General features: G+C 43.4%; 1 protein-coding gene across 4 annotated transcripts; it reads left to right on the plus strand.

The window, feature by feature from the left end:
- Positions 1-1,975: 1,975 nt before the first annotated feature.
- NENF (neudesin neurotrophic factor) lies at positions 1,976-15,562 on the plus strand. 4 transcript variants are annotated; one of them, XR_007243860.1, is made up of 5 exons: positions 1,986-2,267; positions 6,090-6,150; positions 8,498-8,601; positions 8,905-9,260; positions 14,690-15,562. XR_007243860.1 is itself a non-coding variant. In XM_048488632.1 (4 exons), exons 1-4 carry the CDS (start codon positions 2,106-2,108, stop codon positions 9,103-9,105), a joined length of 528 nt encoding a protein of 175 aa, XP_048344589.1. In that variant the 5' UTR covers positions 1,986-2,105; the 3' UTR covers positions 9,106-10,302. The 4 variants fall into 4 exon arrangements, 3 of the variants coding, with proteins under 3 accessions (XP_048344810.1, XP_048344589.1, XP_048344712.1); XM_048488632.1 differs by lacking the exon at positions 14,690-15,562 and having other exon boundaries at positions 8,905-10,302; XM_048488755.1 differs by lacking the exon at positions 14,690-15,562 and having other exon boundaries at positions 1,990-2,267; positions 8,929-10,302.
- The last annotated feature ends 8,520 nt before the right edge of the window (positions 15,563-24,082 follow it).

The raw sequence follows: 24,082 nt of genomic DNA on the forward strand, positions 1-24,082 counted from the left end.
GGATTGAAACAGTGGCGGCGCCACACACACACACACCTCCAGTCCCTATTGGGCAGGGAGGTTGCTTTAGTAACCCCTTTTCTGCACTCAGAAAAAATTAGTAACCACTTCTAGAGAAGTGGTGAGAACTGGTTGGATCCCACCTCTGCACCTAGGCCTTTCCTGCACAGACTATTTACATCATTTCCAACCCACTAATGAAACATTTCCTCCATGGAGTTCCACACATTCCCCTCTTCCCCTTGTTTCAGCAATTCCCAACCAAGGTTCCGTGGTACCCTGGCGTGCCATGAGCATGTCCCAGGGGTACTGCAGCAACACTACCACCCCCCTCACTTTTGTGTGTCTCCTGCCGGTGCCAGCAAGGACATGGAGCTGGCCCAGGAGGCAGGGCCTGCTGCAAGGTCAGCAGCCAATTCCCACACTCCCCCCCTCCCAGTGCTTCCCTTCACCCTGGGTGACAAGCAGGGGTGCTGGGAGGGGAAAGTGGGGGGATGGCAGGAGTACCGTGAGATATGAAACGTGAGGTCAAAGGTACCGTGATGTCGAAAAGGTTAGGAAACACTGCCTTGTTTGGTTCCAAAAATGTTTCCTAGCACCTTTATTTACCAAAACATTTTAAAACTGAAATAACCCAAGCTAATCTGATTTCATCAAATATCAGAAGCTAAGCAGGGTTGGCCCTGGCAAGTACTCCAGTGGGAGACCCCTAAGGAATACAAGGGTTTTGACACAGAGATCTGTGAATGTTGCCTTTTGCTTTGAAAATCTGACTAGCAGTTGCCTTCAGTCGGATGTGTCTGTACAATAGAAAAAAAAATATGAAAAGCACATTTTAGTTTGTAAGTGTTAGACAAATAACAAGGCTGTCTAAACAAACGGTTGGTCTAGTGAAGTAGCTTTTTTGCAATGAAAGCAGAGACACTCAAATAAGCATGTGTGTCTCAAGGAAGAGAGAACAAAGACACTCCTTATATGTTTCCCTACAACCTAGAAGTTCGACGCTCATGCTGATTGGTTGCTCTGTATAACATGAAATAGTTTCTAACTAGACAATTTATTGGTCTAAATAGACAAAAGAACACAGACATGGCTCACTGCAAAGAGTTTATCTATTTTGGCTTGATAAACACTGGATGTTTGCAGCGTGTATTTGAATTTGTAAGCATTTTTAACTACTAACCCTAGCCTTTGACCCTGGCTTTTCTGTCTTACAATCTAAAACAGACATTGCTATTTCTTTGTCCAAAACAGGCAGTACTATTTGTCCCACATAAGGAAAGATATTTTAATTTTGAAAAAAATCACACCCCTAGGTCTCCTGAAATTTGTTTGCTGACCCACTGCCACATCCTTTAAGATTACTTTAATAGGGTGTGATGGGTTTTCCGGGCTGTATGGCTGTGTTCCAGTAGCATTTTCTCCTGACATTTCGCCTGCATCCGTGACTGGCATTTTCAACCTCTGAATATTCCAGCCACATATGCAGGCGAAAAGTCAGGAGAAAATGCTACTGGAACAGGGCCATGCAACCCGGAAAACCCACACCACCATAGTGATCCCGGCCCTGAAAGCCTTCGATAATACATTACTTTAATATTTCCCTCAGTACACATTATGGATTTAGTGGGAGAGGATTTAAGATTCTAGGTGCTTCATGTATGGCAGCCCTGGAAAAGTAGCCCCTTTAAGAACTTTCGTTCGCAATGTTAAAGAAGACTTGGATTTAGAGAGGAAAGTATTACTGGAACATGCGCAAGGAATTATGGCCCTACCACCACAAGTGGGAAAAAACACTAGTCTGGAATGCGATGTAAAACGGAAAGTATGACTTCCGGAAATCTTCAGTCCTCCTGCCATTTCTGTTCTAAATAAAGCCCATTGTGTGGTTAGGGAAATGTAAAAAAGAAAAGAAAAGAGGGAGCGGGGATCTCGGGCGGCAGGGGGAGCTGAAGCACCGCGGACCAGGGAGGACACGTAAAATGGAGGGGGGGGGGAGCCCTCATGGGGCAGCGTTTCCTTGCAAGAGATCCGTGCCTCTCCCAGCCCCCTTTCCGGCCTCTCTTGCTCTCGCCCTGTGGGAGTCTGCAGCTTTCCACCTCGCCATGGCCGACGGCTTCAGGCTGCCTTTTGCGGTCGTCGTTTTGGTCCTGCTGGGCTCCCAAGAGACGCGGACAGAGCAGGAGTTGCGTTTCCAGCCCGTTCCCCGGCAGAGGCCCGTCAGGCTCTTCACCGAGCTCGAGCTGGCCAGATACGACGGGCAGGAGGTCAGTAGTACTAAGAGGACAGCGAAAAAGGGCTGCCGCTGCAAGCCAAGCCTCCTCGGACGCCTTGCAACGGGTCAGGCCGCCCAGCAGCTTCTGCTGCTTCGCTGGGTGACTGGCGACAGCAGCAGCAGCCGCAGAACCACCTGGCTGTGTTGCTCTTTCTGTAATTTATAGTCTATAATATGTTGGCATAGACTTAGAACAGACTGGTTAGTTCTTCAACATTTTTGGGGAAGGGGAATACAGAACACGAACAGACAAAATAGGGGAAACACCATCCAATAGGGAAACCCCCCACCCCGTTTACTTTTGGTCCCCTAGTATTTGGTAACTATGGATGCTTGCTAGTCAAGTAATCCCATTGGATCCCATCGAACTTCTGATGGGGTTGTCATTTACGTAACCTTTACAAATATCTTAAAGGTCATTTTATCAAAACGTGTGTGCTTTGCAGATAGGAGAGTCCAGCTTATTTTCAAGGGAATGCTCTCATGTTTGTGTGGCTTAGATAGCCTCAAAACTAAAAAATCGGCGAACCGAAGCCCTTCACTGCAGCCAGCACAGGCTTTACCCATTTTCTGGCCCTTGAGTGTTCCACAAAGTGCTAGTCTCCTATAAATTTAGTTCTATAAAGTTCTATATTCTCACTCTGAGGGGGGAGGCATCTTAACATGGGTGATTCCTGCAAATTAGTTAAGGAGGCCAGACTTAGATGTTGATTTCCAGTATCCACTTGGGTCTGTAGGAGGCGCCACTCACTCTTCAGTTCCTTTCTTGCCTGGGAAAGGCTAGATTAGAATCCCTGCAGCCTTCCTTAGGACAAACAGGGAGTTATAATTCTATCAGCCTTTCTACTCAGTACAATTTGGGCTGCTGCTGGGACAGAGGCTGATGGGAATTGTAGTTCCTGAACATCTGAGAGCCGCAAAGTCTCCTACCCTGGCCAGCATGGTCCCTTGAACTATGCTTCCAACACTTTGCTTCACTCTGCTTCTGTGCTTTGTCTAATTTCCACCCCTCTACTCTGGAAGCCATAGAGAAATCCTCTCATTGCCTCCTGTTCCAAGGAGGACTCCTCAGATAGACTGTCTCTTCTATGCTGATGAATAAGACCTGATACTCCTCCCTAAAGCCATTCCAGGATGGAGGGGATGAGAAGGCCAGTTAGGGAACATGGACTAGGGCAGGGGTTTGCAACCTGTGGATCTCCAGATGTTCACGGACTACAATTCCCATCAGCCCCTTCCAGCATGGCCCATGCTGGCAGGGGCTGATGGGAATTGTAGTCCATGAACATCTGGAGAGCCACAGTTTGCAGACCCCTGGACTAGGGAAATGTTGCAGAGACTGCAAAAGCCCAGTTCAAACTTTTTGAGGAAAATACTCCCATCTTCTCCCCTGATGCCCACTCACCTTCCACAGCACTGACAAACCAACCCAACGCTTTATTCAGAGGTGTTGCAGACACAGAGGGGTCACCAGAGACCACCCTGGGAGCCCCTCAGCATGAGACCTGGTGTGGTATAGTAGTTAAGAGCAGGTGGACTCTAATCTGGAGAACCAGGTTCGATTCCCCATTTCTCCACCTGAGCAGTGGACTCTTATATGGTGAAATGGATTTGTTTAATTGCCAGCGGCATACCTAGAGAAAATGGCACCTGGGGAAAGCACTGAAATTATGCCCCTTGGGTGCCATTTTCTGTAGGTAAGCCCCAACGGAGCTGCTGCTCACCTCAGTGGGGGGGGGATGCTCTTACCTGGCCACTTGGGGGGTGGGTGCCCTGCCAGGCACTTCCCTTGCCTCTGCTTGGCAGAGGACTGTTGGGGTCCATGGGAGCTGCCAACTGGAGCTTATGCTCCTATTCTCCTCTTCAGTCCAGATGACTACCAAGCTCTACTAGCCTGAGCTGTTTCAACCATAGATATTTCTGAACATCTGCATAGTCTGGTGAAACGGCTCCTGAAGGGCAACAAAGATTTTCTTCCAAGGCTGTCAGAAACAAAAAGACTTTTTTTGAAAAGACAAATGAAGGCAAGGTGGTCTACCCTCCTCTCAGGCAAATCCTCTTAAATGCTTAAAAAATATATTATCAGGGTCCCTGTAAGCACCTTTTTTGGTGTCTGCCAAGAGCTTTTGGGAAGTGGATCAAGTGGGGCTTTTGCCCAGCAAATTTCTGATAGCCACTGGAGATTTAATTGGCTGCACAGATTTTTTAAAAATATTGCTTCAGCAACAGTTGCCACCACAACATAGGGATCTTCACAATATGACCGGGGACATGGGGATACAAAGGACATGGGACATTAGCAATATGCCACTGCTGGTAGCTAATGGGGTGTCTGCAGAATGGGAGTAACAGGCATGTTCCATCTAACACCCAATAATAGCTGAGGAATTGGTGGAATTCTGCACCAATTTTAGTGTCCTGAGTTAGTTTTAAGGGGAGATCAATGTATAGTGCATTACAGTAGTCTAGTCTCATTGTTACTGTGGTGTGGATTGAAGTGGCCAGATCAGCTGTCCAGTGGTGGCAAACCTATGACACTCCAGATGTTCATGGACTACAATTCCCATCAGCCCCTGCCAGCATTGCCAGTTGGCTGGTGGAAATTGCAGTTCATGAACATCTGGAGTGCCATAAGTTCGTCACCACGGGACTTGGCTGAGTTGGAAGAAAATGGTTTTTTTGTAGTAGCATTAACATACTTCTCCAGCATGCTGCATCCAGACTAACCCTGAGGCTTTTAACTGAGTTGGCAAGGGTCAACTGTAGTCTATCAAAAAAGCATAACGTTTTTCAAGATCTCTGCCTTCCCATCCAGCATTATCTCTGTATTTTCATGGTTTAGTTTCAACTTGCTCACTCTTAGTCAGTTAAGCACAGCATCCAGGCAATTATTGAGGACATGCACTCCATAGCCAGGAGTTCTGGATAAGTCAAAGCTCCCTGAAAAGCTTATGCCTTGGAAATCTTGTTGATCTTTAAGGTATTACTCTTGCTCTTTTATTGCAGACCAACATAACTGCCCATCTGAAATTATCTTCATAGAGAGAAGAAAGACATTTTGGGGCACATACTGGTGAAATGTTGTTCCTCTGTAAATGCATTGAATACTGTGGGCCATGCAGGTATTGATAGAAGTGCCAGTGACCTGAAGATAACAAGATGTCCATACATCCAAATAGTTGTTTAAATAATGTCACAGAGCAATAGCTGGGTATGCTGAGGCTTAATTTATTCAAGATACATAGATGATGTCTATTTTCTATCACTCTGGGTTGCATCAGTTACTGGGAATTAGTAGCTTATTTTAGACGATAACTACCTTTTCTTAGAAGTATCTGTACACTACTCAACTTGCTTTGCTATTCATTAGTAATCAAGAGTAATCCACACCATTTCTGATAGAATTATTTACACTTTTGACTAATGCTATTTTTATGTGTTTTTTTGCGTAGTATCCCTTGGATAACTTAATAGTCTAGCCTCATTTTGCAGTAACATCTTCTGTCTCATTTACTCTGTGACTGTATGTGTACATGTGTGTATATATGCACATATGAAACTATCTGCCAAATAAGTGCAAATCTATATGCATCTGATAAATCTGATCAGTTCTTTTGAAAGCGTATGGCATACTTATGTTAGTCTTTTAAGGAGTCACAAAACATCTTACTATTCCAACTTGCTGTAAGCTGCTTTTGAATTGTTCAGGAAAAAAACCAGAACAAAAGCTTCTTAAGGATAGGGCTAATCACGCTGATTTTAAGTGTCATTTTGGTTTCTAAAAAGCATGATTTTTTTAATAATGTCTTTTCAGGAGGGTCAGCCTATTTACATAGCTGTTAAAGGTGTGGTGTTTGATGTCACTTCTGGAAAAGGTGAGTTAACTGTGAACAAAAGAGAAACGGGCTCCAGGTTGAATCAGAATTCAACACAGAAGCATTAGCATCACAGCTTCATCCATATGATCTTCTTAAGAACCTTGAGCAGGTGCCCAAAGACCTGCTCCAAAGCAAATCACTCACCTACTGCTGCGAAAATGTTGTCAGATGATTTCTTATTTCTAGGGGCAGGGCACATGGGGTTTTTGTTCTCCCATTTGTAATTTATAACAGCAGTATTAGGAAAGGTAGAGTTTGAGTGATAATGACATGTTCAAAACCATCCAGTGAGATTTATTCGCTGAGCAAAGTTCTTAATCCAGGTTTCCCAAGTTGCACACCAGACCCTCTGCATCATACTGGCAAGCTTGAATATAGCTAGGGAGGGGTTTGCACACTGCTCTTAGAACTCTTCTGTTATCCGTGCCATAATCCCAGGACTTGCTAAAATGCCAGTGGGAGTCAGCTCTCGCTTATTTTCACTTTGTTGTCAGGGCCACCTGGTGCAAACTGCTCCAAATTGCAAGCATTTCTCAGTTTTTTACTAGCTTCATCCTTGCTCCTGAGTGTGTGACTGCACCATACGTAAGAATTTTTAAAAATTTTTAAAAGACTGCAGAAGAATTAATTTATCTCGATATCTCACCCCATAAACCAAGTATCTCATCCCACTTAGGACCCAGTTACAGCATTCTAGCTTTTGGTGAGCTTGGATGAATGCCTGGCCAATATTGGTTTTTAAAGGAGACAAGGAATGGGAGTACGTTCTTTTGTAAAGATGTCACTTCACACTGTGCCACAAAGAGAAATACATTCCATTGTGATATTCCTCTGACAATGCCAGCCAATGCCAATGTGGGTGAAACATTAGGAGCAAAAACTACCAGGCCATGACCACGCAGCTCAAAAGACCCACAACAGTCAGTTGATTCTGGCCATGAAAGCCTTTGACAATATGAAGAGAAGTATCTTGGAATGTCCTGAGGAAACAGGTTGCCTCCTTTGAAATCAGTCTTTTACTTCTTTTCAAAACAGACTGCTTGTAAATCCTCCTCTCTAGTTTCCTCACTGTAAAATATACACTGCCCTTCCCTTTCTCAGCTGGTCACCACTTGGTTGACTAAATGACTGGTTGCCCCCAGCTTTGCCATTCTGATGTCATGAGGCCCTGGATTCCATGCATGTTTTACAGCCCAATTGAGATGGGGTCCTGAACACGTTTAGGGAGTGGCACAAGGCCATGCCACTTCATCTCCCCCCCCCACCCCCCGGTGCTTGTGCCAGTGCAGGGAGCAAATGTGCCAGCTGCGACTGCCCCTCAGCTCCACAGCAGGCAAACCTGGAAGTCCACACTGCTGCAGGGCTGTACTGAAGTCTGGAGTGGAGACTGGTGGGTGGGGGTGGGGTGGGGTGGATGGGCTGGAGAGTTTTAGCTTTTCTCTCCCTCCTCATGCCTCTGGAAAGCCCATTGGAAGTGGCGCAGCACTGCTTTTGGGGTGCTGCTGCTGCCCACTGCAGAGTTCTGGATTGCACTTTTAGCCATACATAATTAACAAAATTTTCAGGTCACTTTTATGTGATCACAGTAGATATAAATGCTAAACAAAATTTGATGGTCATGTTTCCCTTATTGTACAATCAGAGATGTTGTTAATTTTTCAGTACTAGCGCTGAACGGATAGAAAATCTTCCCTAAATGTTGTTCCTCAATGGACCAAAATGTAATGTAGTAGCATTTAAATGTTAGGCCTCTGAGGATCTTGGTAATTGAGATTTTTCCAGCTTGCAGCCTCATCCAAAAAAAGGCGGGGGGATCTTCCGGTGGGAGCGGCGCAGGGCCACATCGGTAGATTTGCTCTCCCTGAAGCACTTGCTCTGGCAAAGGGGTGAATCCACCAGTGAGCAGCTACTGTGGCTCTCCTCGGTGGTGGGATGCAGTGCTGGATGCTGCACCAGTGTTCCTGTGCCCCTGGGCTTTGGACTTACGCCACCAAAAAGGTACTGTCTGTAAGTACATTGAGTCCAATGGGGCTTCCCAGTGGTGGGGAGGCTGTTGTGCATTTTCAGACTCCCCACGTCATCAGGAAGTCTCCTTGGGGGCGGTGGGCTGGTGTGGCCATGCACCACAGCTGGATGCCCAGCCCGTTGGATGGGGCTGCCCGTTAACCATTTTTTGAAATTTAAACTGTTGCCCTTCAATAAAAAGCCCTTGAAACATCACAGACATCAAGTGTAGCCCTATCAATGCAACTCTCTGCAGAAAGCCTAACTGAACAGGGATTGCATGTGAAAGAGTTAAACAAATTGTGGCTATATTTCATTGCTGTCTTGTTTTCTTGGGCAGAGTTTTATGGGAAAGGAGCCCCTTACAACGTGCTAGTTGGGAAGGATTCAACCCGAGGAATTGCAAAGATGTCCCTTGATCCTGTGGATCTCACTCATGACACAGTAAGGAAAAGAAATGCCTGTTCTGTGGTGGCATGTGTCTTGCATATCATATATTTTGTATGTATCCCTGCTGGTGTTGGTGGGTACTGGCTGGTCCAGAGCAGGCAGGATCATTGATGAGGAGGAGGGCAAGGAGGGAAGAGATGGAAGAAGCACAGCTGCCAATGAGAGTGGGGGATCCTTAATATTGGGATGTGATCAATCTCAACTCTGCTTGCTGTATACTTGTCTCTTGCCTGTTGTCACAGTCTTGTAACAGCAAACATGATCATTTTTGCTTCCTCCCTCCCTCCCATTCTTCTGTTCATGCAATCATACTCTATTGAGATGGGACTCACAACAGAAGAACTGCAATCTCTGGATGAAACCTTCAATAATGTCTACAAAGCCAAGTATCCCATTGTTGGCTACACAGCCCAAAGAATTCTCAGTGAGGATGGCAGCCCCAATCCAAACTTCAAACCTGAAGACCAGCCACATTTCAGCATTAAGGATGAATTTTGACCAGTAAATAAATTCCAATAGTCCATGGATGCTTGCCATGCATGGCATCAGAATAAGGAAAAAAAGCTGAACTTGTGATCAAAAACAGGAAGATTACTTCAAGAATGAATAGTGTGGCATACCTGCATTTCTGAAGTACTTATGGGAAAAGCTAGGTATTATGTTACTATTTTTCTGTTCCTGCAAATGATGAATTAGTAACATTACTGTGAGGGGCCCTCAAAGAGTTTCAAGGAATTTTCACCCACTCCAGATAAATAGAGGTGGCTTTGTTGGGTTGTCTGGGTCTCTGAGGGAGCCAGAAGGAGTATAATTTTTAAAAATGAAACTTCATGGGTAGACGCCCTTGTTGCCCTCCATAGTCAGATGCTGCGTATAAAACAACAGGGAAGGCAGTTAATATCATTCCTGCCATGTCAGCTTCTTTGGCACATCTGGTTAGCTTCTGATAAGGGTTTTTGATTAACTGGGCATTCAGTTTGAGCAAGCATTCCTTATGATTCCCAAGGTGTGATGTTTTGTAGAAGAATTTTTGTCCTGATATGTTAGATGGATGCAGACTTCACAATCCCCATAATGATTTCCCTCTACACTGCAAATACTTGGAGGGACTTAGTAGAAAAGGTTGAAAACCCAGATCTCTGGGGATTGTGGAGGCTTGTGTGTTGTATACAACAAATCCGCCATACAAGTCTAACCCGTTGGTTGACTATTACCAGAAGATTCACAGATTTACAAAGTTTACTATGATTTCATTGTGACTTCTCCATCTGTTTAATAACAAAATTAAACCAGGTTGTAAACATCATCTGTACCCTATTCTGCTTCCCCAACATATCACTTCAGCCAGCAAGTGAGACAAAAAACATATGCACGCTCAAACAAATGTCCAGACACGTTCTCTCACTTGGATCTGTACAGAGACAAACAGCACATGTACAACAGCTCACGTAGTGCAAAACAAAGTGAGAATACTTGTCCCTTACCTTCCATCCTCCAGGAAACAAAGGCTAAAAATACTAGTTTTCTGTCAGATTGGCTCTCCCTGCCTTTTAGAAGGTGTTGCCAATCGGAAGCCAGGATATCGTGTTTAGTTGGCATGAACAGTTTGGAAGCAGAAAGGCCACATTTCCATCTTATTTATATTAACTTTGGTTTGTGTTGTAACAAATAAAGTTGGTTCACAATTTTTCAAAAGTCATTTTACGTCTTTCCAGCTGACCTTCCTCTTAAGTTATCAGCCATTGATTTGAGTTTGTTTTGTATCGAAGCCAGAATTCTCTTCCGAATCATTATTCCTGCTGAGATCCCTGATACAGTGGAAAGGGGAGGGAAGCAGTGGTGAGATTCAAATAATTTAACAACCGGTTCCAGTGGTGGGATTCAAATAACGGTTGTTTAACAAGCACCATTTTAACAACAAGTTCTGCCGAAGTGGTGCGAACCTGCTGAATCCCACTACTGGAGGGAAGTAAAAAATCCTGGAGTGGTGCCTGGTGACCTTTTTTTTTTTTTTAAAGGACCTGCCCCAGGAGACCACCATCAGGTTTTTCAGATGTTTTTATTCTTTTTAATAAAAGCAGAGATTAGTAGCCCTGTATAGGTTGGGTACTGATGCATCACCTTGTGTCATGAAAGCACAATCCTACATAATTGTTACAGGGAGACGAAACACATTAGAGCTGAAGGGCACTAAGGTCAACAAAGAAGGTGAGTTGGCCTTCTAGAGGAAGAAGGCACCAAAGCATTTTCACTGGTGTTGCTTTTTCAAAGGTGCATGCATCTTTGTAACACTAGAGGGCAATATAATCCAGACAATAATAGTGAACAGTGTTAGTATTGTAGCTGGTAAATGTGAATACTGACAACTGGGACTTGAAAGGCAAGTGTCTATATTTTATTAAAAATTAACAGAACTGTACAAAACAATAGAATAGAAATATAATTTATCTTACATAAAATACTAATTAGCAATATTGTATATTTCTTACAGATCATTCTTATAGAAGATAATATTTATTCACCTTAAACATTCTAAATCCCTATTCTAAACTAAGGGTACACTTAATTCTCTATAGATTCCACAGGATGGACTCTATTCCAGGATATGTGAAAGGCGTCCAACTTAAAAAAAAGATTTCTTGTAAATATGGTCATATTCCTGCATTCATTTAAATATAAATATCTTCCCTATTAAGATAAAAAAACAGAACGTGTACAACAAAGAAGTGTTTGAACTAGCATAGCCTACCACGAAGGGCTGCTAGGAGAATGAAATGGAAGGATAATCCCTAGTTTATAGCAAGAGCTCCTCAAAGGAAGGTCAAGATAAAAATGAGACAGATGTGCTGTACAAAAATAATTTGTAAGGCAAATGTGTAAACATTTACAAAAATATTCTTGGGGGTTACTCAGTTCACGTTGAGCTAAAGGAAACCTGTTTTGTCTCACAGAGATTCTGAGGGCTAGTCAAAACCTACTGGCCTCCCTTAAAGAATTTCACCACAATATCTAAGTCCATTCAGAGAGTGCAGAAGAGTGTAACTCTGAAAAATTGCATTGTCAGGCAAAGCAAACCAGCATCTTTTGCATAGTCAGGTGAGCACTATACCTTAATGACTGTACTGTAACACTTTCAGTCTGGTCCCTAAGTAGCTGCTTTGAACAGATAGCCATGTGTCACTAGCTTCTGGTTGAGCCTGAAACACCAGAGTATGTGAACCTGCCTCATCTGGATTCTCCTTTAGTGCCCATGTGTGTACAAACACAGAACAAGCAGCACCTCAGCAGTTCCAAAGAAAGATTGGCTTGATTTGGTCCATCCTGAACCACCTACATGTGGAAAACAAAAGCACTCCTGTTTCCAGGCGAGGCTCTTGGGCACCTTTCACCCAGCACAAAGTGACGCAAAAGCGTTTTTAGATAAAATGAAAGTGAGGAAATAAAACATTCCTTAATTGCAGCAGTCAAGTCAAGTGATCCATCACATTGTGATGAATCATGTCAGCCTGCTTCATATCATGGCAGTAGAAGGTACAGAGAGGAGTCTGGAACTGACAGGCAGTGCAAACATGAAGGCACTGAAAATTCCATTGGGATTCTGGGTGACCCAAAAATCATAAGACAAGCTTTAAAAATGCAACTTTCATTGCATTTCATTTACATGCTGTTCTTGATTGCCCTGAAAAAATTACTGTGTATTTCCTATATATACACTCCTATTACCCTTGTCACAGTGGGGGAAGTGTTATTTCTTGATCTATAATATCCAATGGGCTTGGCGGTAACTCGCGCCTAGGTTGCACCCCAGAACTCTCTTTGCTAGTTCTTTGCTAGTTCCTGCCTTACTTTGTCTTCAGCAATAAAGAAACCTTTGAACTTTCTACAAAGTCTGGTTCAAGGGAGTCTTGACAACCCTCTAGGAAGAAGAGGTGGGATAAGATTTAATTTAAAAATGCATATGGTCTGTAATACTTCACAATGCCAGTTTGAATAGTCCCTTTATACAGAAAGTTAGCCTGACATGGGACATTAACCTAATCTAACCTGTCTTGATGTGCTACTTTTCTATGATGAGGAAGGATTTTATAAACATCTAACAAAGTTGTTGAAATATTCCTATATGCTTAAAAAAAAACCTAGCCAGAAGCAAGAGTCTTGTGGGCACCTCAAAGACTACCACATTTTATTGCATAAAGTTTCAGAATTTATGAAGTAGACTACAGTCCATGAAGACTTGTGTTTTGATGAAAATGTGAGCAATGAGTATACCACAAGACCCATTTGTTTAAAATTGCAACTAGTGTGTTTAAGAGGAGCAATAAAAGGAGAGGATTTGTCACTTCATCAGATCAGGGCTTAAAGCTTGACCCTGGCTTTTTTTTTTATGCAGTGTTGTCATATATGGTTGCTGCCATGCATGTATTTCGGTCCAGCTTGGTTCTCAAAGGGCAATGGGTTTATTCACAGCTTCCACATGATATCAGGTTGGATTTCTTCCAATGTTCTCCCAACTTTTCTAAACCTGCTGTGCTATGATTTTTTGTTGACAATCACAGTCAAAGGGGAGTGGATTAAAATGAGCAGATTGGTCCTGCCTAGTGTTGTGTGACTGCATTGCCGTTGCCATTTCCCCCCTTGCCACCAGAGAGATTTCGGGGTATTTTTTCTTAATCAGTAATTGACATATTGCTATAGGAACATGTTGATAATCAATTAAGTGGGGGAAAGCCTCAAAGCCCTTTGGTGGCGGGCAGGAAGAACAGCAGCCACAGAGTGCTGGGGCAAGGAAAGTGTGGGGAAACCCTCAGGTAGCTGAGGTGGGATGCAATTTTAAAATTCACTTATTTTTCTCTGTACATTTCCCTAGATAATTAATGAGGACAGTCAAATCCTACCCATTAGCCAAATCACTTCATTGCAGATTTGTATTGATATCAATATATCTAATTTTTAATGTGGCTCTATTTGCAAATTCTTAAATCAGGATACTGGAGTGTTGGACAGAAAAGATAGCTCTTTCTGCAAACCTGAAAACCCCCAATTTGCAGAAAAATATGAAATCTTTTTTAAATGCGTGGGGGGGGGGGTAGCCTCTCAAAAATTTTTTAAAATGCTTGTAGCTTTAAGAAATAAATGCCCTTTTAGTGAATATTGTGAGGGTTGGTAAGAAACCATGATACTATGGCCAGCCTTCAGGCCTTGGTTCCTATTAGTTAAAGGCAGGGGGAGGGGCAGCAACCTTTCAGGGCTGTTTTGACCTTTGAGGGAGGACTCATTAAAGCTTGGCTTTGAAGCAACCACCAGGCAACTCAGAACCATGTAACCTGCATGACTCATCAAGACCTGGCCTCTTATTACTGTTCAACAGTATTGTGGGAAAATGGGTGTTGCCAGGAGGAAAGAAAGAGTAAATAATATGGTGAGGGGGATTCAAGGAAAGATGAAATTTCCCTTCCCACAAGTCCTTGCAGGTTCCCATCACACAAGCAGACCATTGTACAACAGGGCTAAACCTTGTGGCAAAGTAACACTGCATAACTGGACCATAGTTTCCCTGGGTAGTGGTTGATAGGAGAATGAAGGAGGAATGGCTGAAGACACAAATGCAAAAAAGGCAGTTTGTGTAGTAGGCGGGGAGAAGGGAAGGAAGCAGAAAAAAGGGAGACGTTCAAGGAAAGGAAAGGAAACATTGGGGAAAAAGAAAGTCACATATCTCCTGCAATTTCTTTCAGGTCTCTCTCGCTTGTAATTCTCTTATGTTTGAAATTAAATTATTTTCATTCTGCTTGATAAAGTGCTCAAAGCTTCCTCTCACTGGTGATCACTTGTTCTCAATCGTTCTCAATCTAGCCTTCCTCGCAGGTTTGTTAAGGTAAAATGTCTCAAGTGGTGAGAAAAGCAGAGTATCAAATTAAAATAAACTTTGCATGTCCCTACATATGGAGGAGTTAATTCAATGCAGAATTACTTTGCTAAGGTTGTGCTTTTAATTTTCTGAGACCAGTGTAGCAGCATCAAGCAGCATGAACAGATCCCTTCACAGCTCTTGCCTAAACATTTCATCACACTGCTCTCTCCACAGGCAGCACAAAAAAGAGAAGTCTGTGGCCACCTTGGAATGATAAACTTGCGAGCATCAAAGGTGTCTTGGAAGTCTCGTCACTCAGTTAACCTTTTGTGCTGTTCAGACCTTAAAGCCAGGAGAGTGAGCAAAAATTTTCAGAACAATGAAGTAAATTCTGAAACAACAGGAATGACTGGCAGTTTTTTCAAATGCTGCAATGCACTAGAAATGTGCCATGTGGATGCAATGCTGTGAAATACCTCAGGCTCTAACAAAAGCCGGTAACATGATTTCTGAAAAAACATCAGCACTGAGTCAAGTGGTGGGGATTTCCCAGGTGCACTTTGTGTTTCTTTTCCACAATGTGCACAGCAGGAAACAATTCATGGACTTGCTTATCTGTATTCATATGATGGTGGTTATGTGCCGTATTTTTTCAAAGTCTGGATCTGAGTAGAATATAGCGCATCAAATGTCACTTTCCTTTGGGAGTCCTTCCTTGCTTTTGTGACTGTCATATTATAATTTCTACCAGAGTAATCACTCTGAAATGAGATAAGCTGCATGCATTATGGAACTGTAGGGCTTGGCACAACAACCTGTAAAATTAACAGGTTAATGGGGACCCAATCATAGGCATATTTACTCTGAAGGAATTCCCACTGAACTAATTGGGGTATACTTCCAACTAATAGGCATAAGATTGCATCTCTGTAAGACTGCATACTTATGGCCTGTTGCAACAATTTTTCTGCTTAATAATGGTCAGCTGAAAGTGTTTACTAACCTAAGCACGATCATCCTGTGCAATGCAAGCAACAGAAGCAATTGCATTGCATCTGTAGCAGTTCCACAGAAAGTCAGTTGAGGTGCAGTGGTAAAGAAAATTGTATGCTTCCATATTAGAATGTAATCCTGAACGAATATGAGAATTATAATTCATTTTTATGCATTGCCTTTGGAATAACCATTATTTTGTGCATTATTGAACATGGTGTTTTGATGGAAGAACATTTATGCTAAAATGTATTTTTACTTTCAAATGGATGGGTAGAGCAGGGCTAGGTAGGCACTAGAACCCAGGGGGAATATTCTACAACAAAGAAGGTCTGGCATGCTTTGTTCTGTGGCAGAGGAATGTACAGCCCTACTATCACCTTTCTGTGGAATAGAGTATAAGCTGGGTGACAGAGGCAGGGGGATGGGGGGGGAATGCCTTCTTCCATATCACCTTTGATGTTTTTGAGTCTCTTATTTTGATTGGACATCAAACAGACTCTGCTTAAAACAGTAAAATATTGTTCAGAGACCAGCTCGTCTATCTGCTGGTAGAACAGTGTGATTAGGTGTGCACATTCTGATCTGTGGAGGAGCTGAGGAGTTGAGAGTGGCAAATGGAACTCAATGGTGGTGAATCTTGGAATATCACAATGTGTTCACAGTTATTAAATGTTTACTCAGTGGATAAATATTCCCCAATTTTATAATTATCCTAAATTGAAAAATCAATGAAACCATGTTGTTTTAAAATATCACATTTTAGAATTTCTGTCTGAGTAAAGGATTATTGATTATTAGCACATTCTAGAATTGATTCTGCCCTGATCTGGGTGGCTTAGACTAGCCTGCTCTTGTCAGATCTCGAAGGCCAAACAGGGTTTGCATGGGTTAGTACTTGTGTGGGAGACCACCAAGGAAGTCCAGGGTTCCTACGTAAAGGTAGGTAATAGAAAACCATCTCTGAACATCTCTTGCCTTGGAAACCATACAGGGTTGCCATAAATCAGATGTCACTTTATGACACCTCCAGGATTGACAGGTCATTATTAATTATTAGCACAGTCTAAGATGCCCATCCCAGTGAGGGATTACTGAGAAGTTAACATCTTGGCCTCAGTTCCATGCTGAGTGTTTGGGGAGGGGGTTAATGCTTTTAAAACGGGGGTTTATTATGTCCTTTTAATTTGTTAGCCACCTTGGTGGCCCTAGTGAGCGCAGAAATGTGGAATATACATTTTGTAAAATAAAATAATTATTAAACATAGTTATGGACAATGCCATCCTCAGAAGTACTTCTAATTTGCATGGCACTATAAATATCTTGGACTAGAAGCCAGTGCATAATTATTTACAGTTAATCTGTGTTTTTGTTTTGCCCTTCCTCCAAGGAGTTCAGTATAGCATACTGGTTTTCCTTTCTACATTTTATCCTTATGTTGATCCTGTGAGATAGTTTAGGCTGGAAGACAGAGGGCGTTTCCCCATTCAACGCGAATCCACCTTATGCCCGTGGCTGCTCTCAACCTTGAAGAGCCTCCTAATGCAGCCAGCACGGCCGGGTGTCCCCACGACCCTACCGCACAGGTTCATCAAAAAGCATGCGCTTTCCAATGTGCCATTTTGTGGATGCCGCACGCTGAGGGGGCGCGACAGCGGCAGCGTCGGGGCAGCTGCGCTGTCGCCGCCCCTCTCGTGGGGAGTGCTGGGGGACCCTGCGCAAGGTAATTGGGGAAAGGCCCAGAGGCTGGCCCGTTGGACTGAGGTCACCCTGTGAGGGTCAGAGCACAGCCAAGATTTGAAGCAAGGTCTCCCAACTCTCAGTCCAGCAAACTACTATAAATTACACTGGTAGCACACCTAAATCTGATTATATCAATGGGATTTTAGCACACAGCTGTGGGTGTGATCGTGCCCAAGCTTGTGAGACTCACAATGTGAGTCCTGTTGATTCTAATAGTGAGAGATCTAAACACTTGCCTAATGAGAATGAAAAGTGTTCAACATTGGTTGTTCGTGGTTTTTATCATTGTGGGATGCTTATTAAGGAAAGAAAGGAAGAGAAGCTAAAGAGTGACAGAGGTCAGGCCTGAATTCACTGAGGCTGTTTTCTCCTTTTTAGTTCAGAATTATGGGCTGTGTTAACAGTTTTTGGGTCTGACATGCAATGTGGTGTAACGGTGACACCCATCCTTGCCTTAAATAGCTGTGTCACATGGTCCATTCTTCCTTGTTTTATGGGCCTTAACAAGACCACAGACAGCTTTTGCATAATCCCTTCATTCACAGTGGTTTGCCTCTAATGTCATTATAGACTGGCCACAATACTGATCTCTTTTCTTCTCCTGTTTCTTAGCAGGATGGTGAGAGAAGCAAGTTCTGTACTAAAAAAAAATACAAAAACACCCACAAAGAACTACAAGCATGGAACATCTCCACTTGTTTTCCAAATTTATTAATATGTGTAGGTATGTGTCACTTGCCCTCTGCCCAAAAACCCAGACTGGCCATCTCATTAACCTGAGCCCTTTGGGGATAGGGCGGTATACTAAATCAAACAAAAATAAATAAATAAATAAATAAATAAATAAATAAATAAACCTAACGAGGCAGTTGCCTCATATAGCAGGTTCAGGGTAGTAGCAGTCAGTCTTCTGTCCCTCGCACCCACCTCCCAGCTCTTCATCTGCTTCTCCAAAGCAGCTTGTCTTCCTTGCCCTTTCTACCCCTTTTTAGAAACACCACAGCAAACCATACGTGTTCTACTGGGCTTCCCAATTTTCCACTCATGAGTGTTCTGCCATTGCTTCTATTGCCTAAGCAACTATGTTTATTAGCAGGGTGCCATAACAACCAAAATGATGGCCAAAACTCTCGCAAGAGGAAGGAATTAGTTCAGGAAACCCCATAGGTTGGGCATGTGAGGCTTTCCATTGTGTGTTTAAAGCAGACTGGGGAAGAAGGTGCAAGGAGGATGAGCTGCTTCATCTCCTGTGTGGGGGTGGAAGTGGCAGAAGGTGGAGACAAGAGGTCACGCGCAGGGAATGACCAAGCACTAGAGTAGGTCCCTCAGGCAGCCTGAATTGGAGGCAGGTGAGGGCACCATTTTGTGCTCTGCCTGAGGAAATGTCTTGAGCTGGAACGTCAGAAAAACAGGGTGTCAACCGCTCCCTTTGCCCTACTGAAACAAAGACAAACCAGGGACATGTGTTGCTCAGTCAGTACTTATGCTTAGCAGGGTGAAAGTGAACCACCTTGGGCTGCAAGACATCACTCTAAAGATCTATTGTGCGGCTGGAACTGGAATATAAAACTTTTTCCTCTTGATTCAATGGTCTTCTAACTTCAGGTTTTAGGAATGGCCTATTTCCGCTTGTACTTTGCCAGATAAATGAAATTCCACACCTAACCTGGATCACATTGACTGATAATCTTAGTGTAAGCTTATGTGTCTCAGTATACTCTTACTGCTTATGGCCTTGAGTCCCCATGAATCTTGCTTGATTAGGAGTGTCATATGTGGAATCATGAGATAATTCACCCAGCAGTAGTCTGTGCCATTTTGTCATCCCAAACAGCTGTACTTCATGATCAGAAAGTATTGTGCAGGATGCTTGGCACCTTTTTCAGTTGTGTACCGCATGATTCTACACAGTCTGAGATATGTCCTATGCTTGGTGACACAGCAAAAAAATCTGGGGCATATATCCTAAATTACTGAACACTGCTCCATTAGCAACCATGAAAATAACTGTTGCAAGCAGTGATTATTTGGATTGCTTATACAGTTGGCCAGCCCAAGATTCACCTTGATTATGGTCACTTTATCTAGTATCACATCATAACTGGAAAGTATTTGGATAGAACAATTCTGCCTGGGAAAAGAAGTGAGTTGGTTTCTATTTTCTTACAGCCCTATAGTTTTATAACCCTTTAAGACTGTTCCATGCTTTGTAAAATATTACAAAAGGTCTGCTCCCTCAAGGCATTTTTTTCCATATGAGATGTAAAAAAACAAAGAGGAACAAAAGGCATGCATTGTCGCAGGTTAAGGGAAGGGCAAAAATTGCAGAAGCAAGAGATTGACATCTTTTTTACGCACATATTTTGCAAGTTCCTCTGCTTAAAACGTTTATGTCACAGTCTAAAGGGACTGAGAGGAGGTCTGAGGTAGAAATAATATATTTATATGAGGCCATTTCCTATTCTGGCTGTTGGTCCATGCTTGTGGCAGGGGACTTTCTCAGCCTGCTACAGGAGATCCTTTTATTGGAGATAATGGGGACTGAACTGAGGACTTTGGTTGTCATTCTAGGTCCAGGATTTAGGAAGCAAGTCACCAGGCAGACTTAACCTAGCCAAAAATTCTTCCCAGGCCTCAGGCCTCTTTATGTATTGAGAGCAAAGTGAGAATGGCTGGCTACTGTGGCCGTGAATCCTTTGTTAGATTTAAGGTTTCAGAAAATGACAGCTGTTTCCCGATTTGGGAAACCAGTAAAGTGTTTTCCAGGAAAATACTGATGCAGAAAGAATGTACCTTTTTAAAAAGAGAAAAAGAAAAAGAAGAGGCAATTAATGAGTTACAAAAATTGGAGAAACAACTTCAAAGAAATCCTAAAAACAGAAAGATACAGGAAAAAATAGATATAAAAAGAAAAGAGAGACCGGATAAATGGTTTGACAAATTAGCAAATAAATTGAAATTTATCAAGGAAAAAAAACTTTGCATCAGCTAATAAGCCAGGTAAATAAACAGGTTCCTCCCTCCATTTCATCTGTCATCTTATAGTCTAATAGTGAAGTTGTCCTTATCTTTGATAAATCTAATGGCTGGAGCTGTGAAGAGGCAGTATTTTTCTACAACCTGAAAAAGGCCACAGGTTTGCAGAAAAATCTGATGTCTTAAAAAAATACATTGGGAGGTTTAAAAACCCAAAAATGATAAAGAGAACACCTGTAGTTTTAAGCAACTGCTTCCCTCAGTGGCTCTTGGGATGCAACCACAATATTCCAAGCTTCATTTTCTGTGAGTAAAAGATAGAAGGAGGGGGAGGGCTCACTGAAGCCAGCCCTAAGGTTGCCATCTTGAAGTGAAGAAGTTCCTGGAGATATAGTGAAATCTGAGCAGGGCAGAGTTTGGGGAGGGACGAAGTCTCAGTAGGGTACAAGGCCATAGAGTCCACCCTCTGTCTAAAGCAGCCATTTTGTCCAGTAGGACAGATCTCTGTCAGCAGGAGTTCAGTTGTAATTCTGGGGCATCTTCAGATCCAACCTGTAGGTTGGCAACCCTAGGTCTGGTGACCCCAGGCAATCCTAGGCCTAGGCCTCTGATGACTTGATGCCATTTGATTGGCATGGCTCAACTAGACCTGACTGCTTGTTACTGTTCAATAACAGCCCCCCTTTGAAAGCCAGTGAGGTGTAATGGTTACCGCTTCAGAGGGGGGTCTGGTACAAGTACGTAGGTAAGGGGGGGTTTCTTAGGTTCAACCCCCCATTACATGTCCAAAGCTCCGCCCCCTTCATGGCTTTTTTGTATTTTTTAGTGTTTTTTGGTTTTTGGCCTGCAGGGGGCACATTTTTAGACTAGCAGCACCAAAATTTCAGGGATTTGTTGGGAGGCTCTCCCGATGATACCAGCCAGGTTTGGTGAGGTTTGTTTCAGGGGGTCCAAAGTTATGGACTCCCAAAGGGGGTGCCCCATCCCCATTGTTTCCAATGGGAACTAACAGAAGATGGGGGCTACACCTTTGAGGGTCCATAACTGTGGACTCCCTGAACCAAACTTCACCAAACCTGGGTGGTATCATCAGGAGAGTCTCCTAAAGATACCCTGAAATTTTGGTGGTACTAGCTTAACAATTGCACCCCTGACAGCAGGCACCCCCAAATTTCTTCAGATTCTCCTTTTATATCCACCCCCTTTGGCATGGATTTAAAGGGAGAATCTGAAGCCCCCAGTTTAAACATTGAAAGTGATGCTGTTTAAAGATGGGGGATTATCCACCCCAAAACAGCATCACTTTCAATGTTGTTTTAACTGGGGACCCCAGATTCTCTCTTTAAGGTGGATTTAAAAGGGGAATCTGGGCTCCCTAGTTTAAACACCGTTGAAAGTGATGCTGTTTTTGGGGGGATTCCAGCATCACAGCGGGCACCCATTGGTGGGGGACTAAGATTTTGCACCGGGCTCTATTTTTCCTAGCTATGCCTCTGCCCAGAGGGGAGGGCAGAAGGAACTGCTGGCTGCCAGCTGGGAGCCCAGCTGGTGGGGGGGCGGGCGGGCGGGGCAGGGGAGTCTGTCATCCCTGGCCTCGGAGAGCTGCTTTTATAAGCACTGAGGCCAGGGGCGGAACTTGGGGAGGTGTGACCACACCCCCAGTGGTGGTGGGGGCATGGCCCTGCCCCCAGAACCCCCTCATAAAAATCTATACCCACGTCACTAGTCTGGTAAAAATGGAAACTGAGACATTTTTTGAATTGCTGCTTCAATGTAACCGTGCAGCAATGCTAGAGTAACTGCCCAAAAGAAAGTGCAGGGGGAGTTGTTTTTCTGTTTCATGGATGACATCCGACCAGTGGCGTAGCGCCAAGGGGGAGGGTGGTGGTGCGCGATGCACTGGGTGCACACCATGTGGGAGCGTGGCGAGGGCCTTCCGGGGGCATTCTGGGGTGGGGGCGGGCAAGGGCGTGGCAGGGGTGTAGGGCGCACGCGGGCCCCAGGCGCAGTTCCCCCTTTCTCCAGCCCTGCATCCAACCACCATTAGGAATAATATGTTTTCAGCAGTAGCATGTGTAATAACTGCAACTGAAAAGACAAAGTGAAAAACAACAGGAGAGCGGGCTGGAAATGGAGGTGTGCCAAATAATTTCACAGAAAACATTTCAGATGCAAAGGTAAACTGTGGTGCAGAAAAAGTCCTTGTCTAATAATGTACTGCAGATATTATTGTCACAAATACAGATAAGAATTTTATGGCCCTTGAGCCTTACAAGAAATTGCAAGAGAAACTTAAACTGATGAACAGGCCAAGGGATGACAGTGCTCTGTGTCATCAGGCAAACCGAGAGCTTTGCAATTATGAGCTCTAGTACCAGAACTAGAAACTTTTGATTTCCAAGAAAAAGAAAGTGGCTCCATTTCCTTTTGCCTGGAAAGGGGACTGTAGTATTGCAGTTTATAAAATATTACTGTTGACAGGAATGCTTTGCATTTTAAAAAGGTTATTCAAGTACTAATCCATTTCCTCATGAACCCTTGGGGGAATTAAAGCCAAGAAATGGCTCTCCTCTTTACAAATTTTTGCATAAGGAATTGTTCCCAGATCCCAGAGTTGTTGTGGATATATTAAACAGAAGAATCAGGTTCTGAATATCAATAAAAGCCAGCACTCAGACTGCAACTGAGGTGGGAGGTATAACTCTTCTTTCCACACCAAAGGTAATATCTACCCATTGGGGTAATCTGTGTGTTTTCCTCAATGTGGCCAAGAACTGCTTGGGGTTGGGCAGATGAGCTGACAGACTGATTGGGGTCAAAACACTAATGTGGGAAAAATAGTTACCGTAGGCCCACTTCACCTGCTCCCATTCTGAATTGAGTTCTCCCGCTGATATTTATGAAACATGACCCACTAATGTGGAACCTGGGGCCCCCTTCCCCTTGTGCCCCCCCCCCCCCCAGATCTGCCCCTGATTTTGTGTAATGTTGGAGCAAGCAGCTGAACTCAATCATCAGAAGCTTAGGATGCCCCTTGAACCTGGGCACCCTCCAGAAGCCCTCCAGAAGCCTTGTAGGAAGTCTTTGTGGCTTCAACACTGTACCTTTCTTTCTCATGCTGGGCTACTTAACAACCTAGCAGAGAGAGCCCAGGCAGTCTAGGATCAACACCTCCGAATTGGGAAATTTCTGGAGATATGCAGTAGAGCCTAGAAAAGAAGAGGGACCTCAGTGAAGTTAGTTGCAATTTCTGGTGACCTCCAGGCTCGCCCTGGAGGCTGACACCTAAGTGCTAACAACCCTCAGAAATTGTAGTTCCCAGAGTTCCTTGCAGCACTCCAATTATGCTAATTTCTTTTTAAACGACTTTTTATTTAAATTTATTGTGCTGTGAGAAAAAAGTAACAATGGAGATTTCTGTGTTTAAGTGTAAAACATTGATTAACCAGAGAAATTATCTACAAGATCCCAGCAAAGTTTAGCACATGCAAGGAAGAAGATACGAAATGCTTTATCTCTAGGCCAATTTGGAGTGTACCACTCTCTCAGCTAGATAGCTGTTGGAAACTGAAAACCGAAAGTAATGGCTCACAGTCTCAGGTCTGAAAAAAAAAGTGAAATGATGGTTTGTACTAGGAACTCAAGCCATGGTTTATAATTTGCTTATTGACCATAATTATATACCAATTTCACATGCTAGAGAAACACAGATATGGTGGATTGTTCGCTAATGTTAAGCATTCCCTAGCTACATAGATGTCAGGCCAGAGGAAAGGTGATAAAAACAGCATTTGCCAAAGCAAATAAGCATTTCAGTGTTTGTCTGTGAATTGTATTCTGGCTTTATAACTTTACTGGAGTTAAAATAAACTATGGTTTTGTGTTATGTCTGTACTTACTTTCTCTGCAGCTGA

Source organism: Sphaerodactylus townsendi, linkage group LG01 (assembly GCF_021028975.2).
Source record: "Sphaerodactylus townsendi isolate TG3544 linkage group LG01, MPM_Stown_v2.3, whole genome shotgun sequence".
NCBI lineage: Eukaryota > Metazoa > Chordata > Lepidosauria > Squamata > Sphaerodactylidae > Sphaerodactylus > Sphaerodactylus townsendi.

Coding starts and splice junctions, on each gene's coding strand:
- NENF (XM_048488632.1), top strand. CDS start 2,106: ATGGCCGACGGCTTCAGGCTGCCTTTTGCGGTCGTCGTTTTGGTCCTG. Junction 2,268..6,089: donor CCAGATACGACGGGCAGGAG/GTCAGTAGTACT, acceptor ATGTCTTTTCAG/GAGGGTCAGCCTATTTACAT. Junction 8,602..8,904: donor TGGATCTCACTCATGACACA/GTAAGGAAAAGA, acceptor CCCATTCTTCTG/TTCATGCAATCATACTCTAT.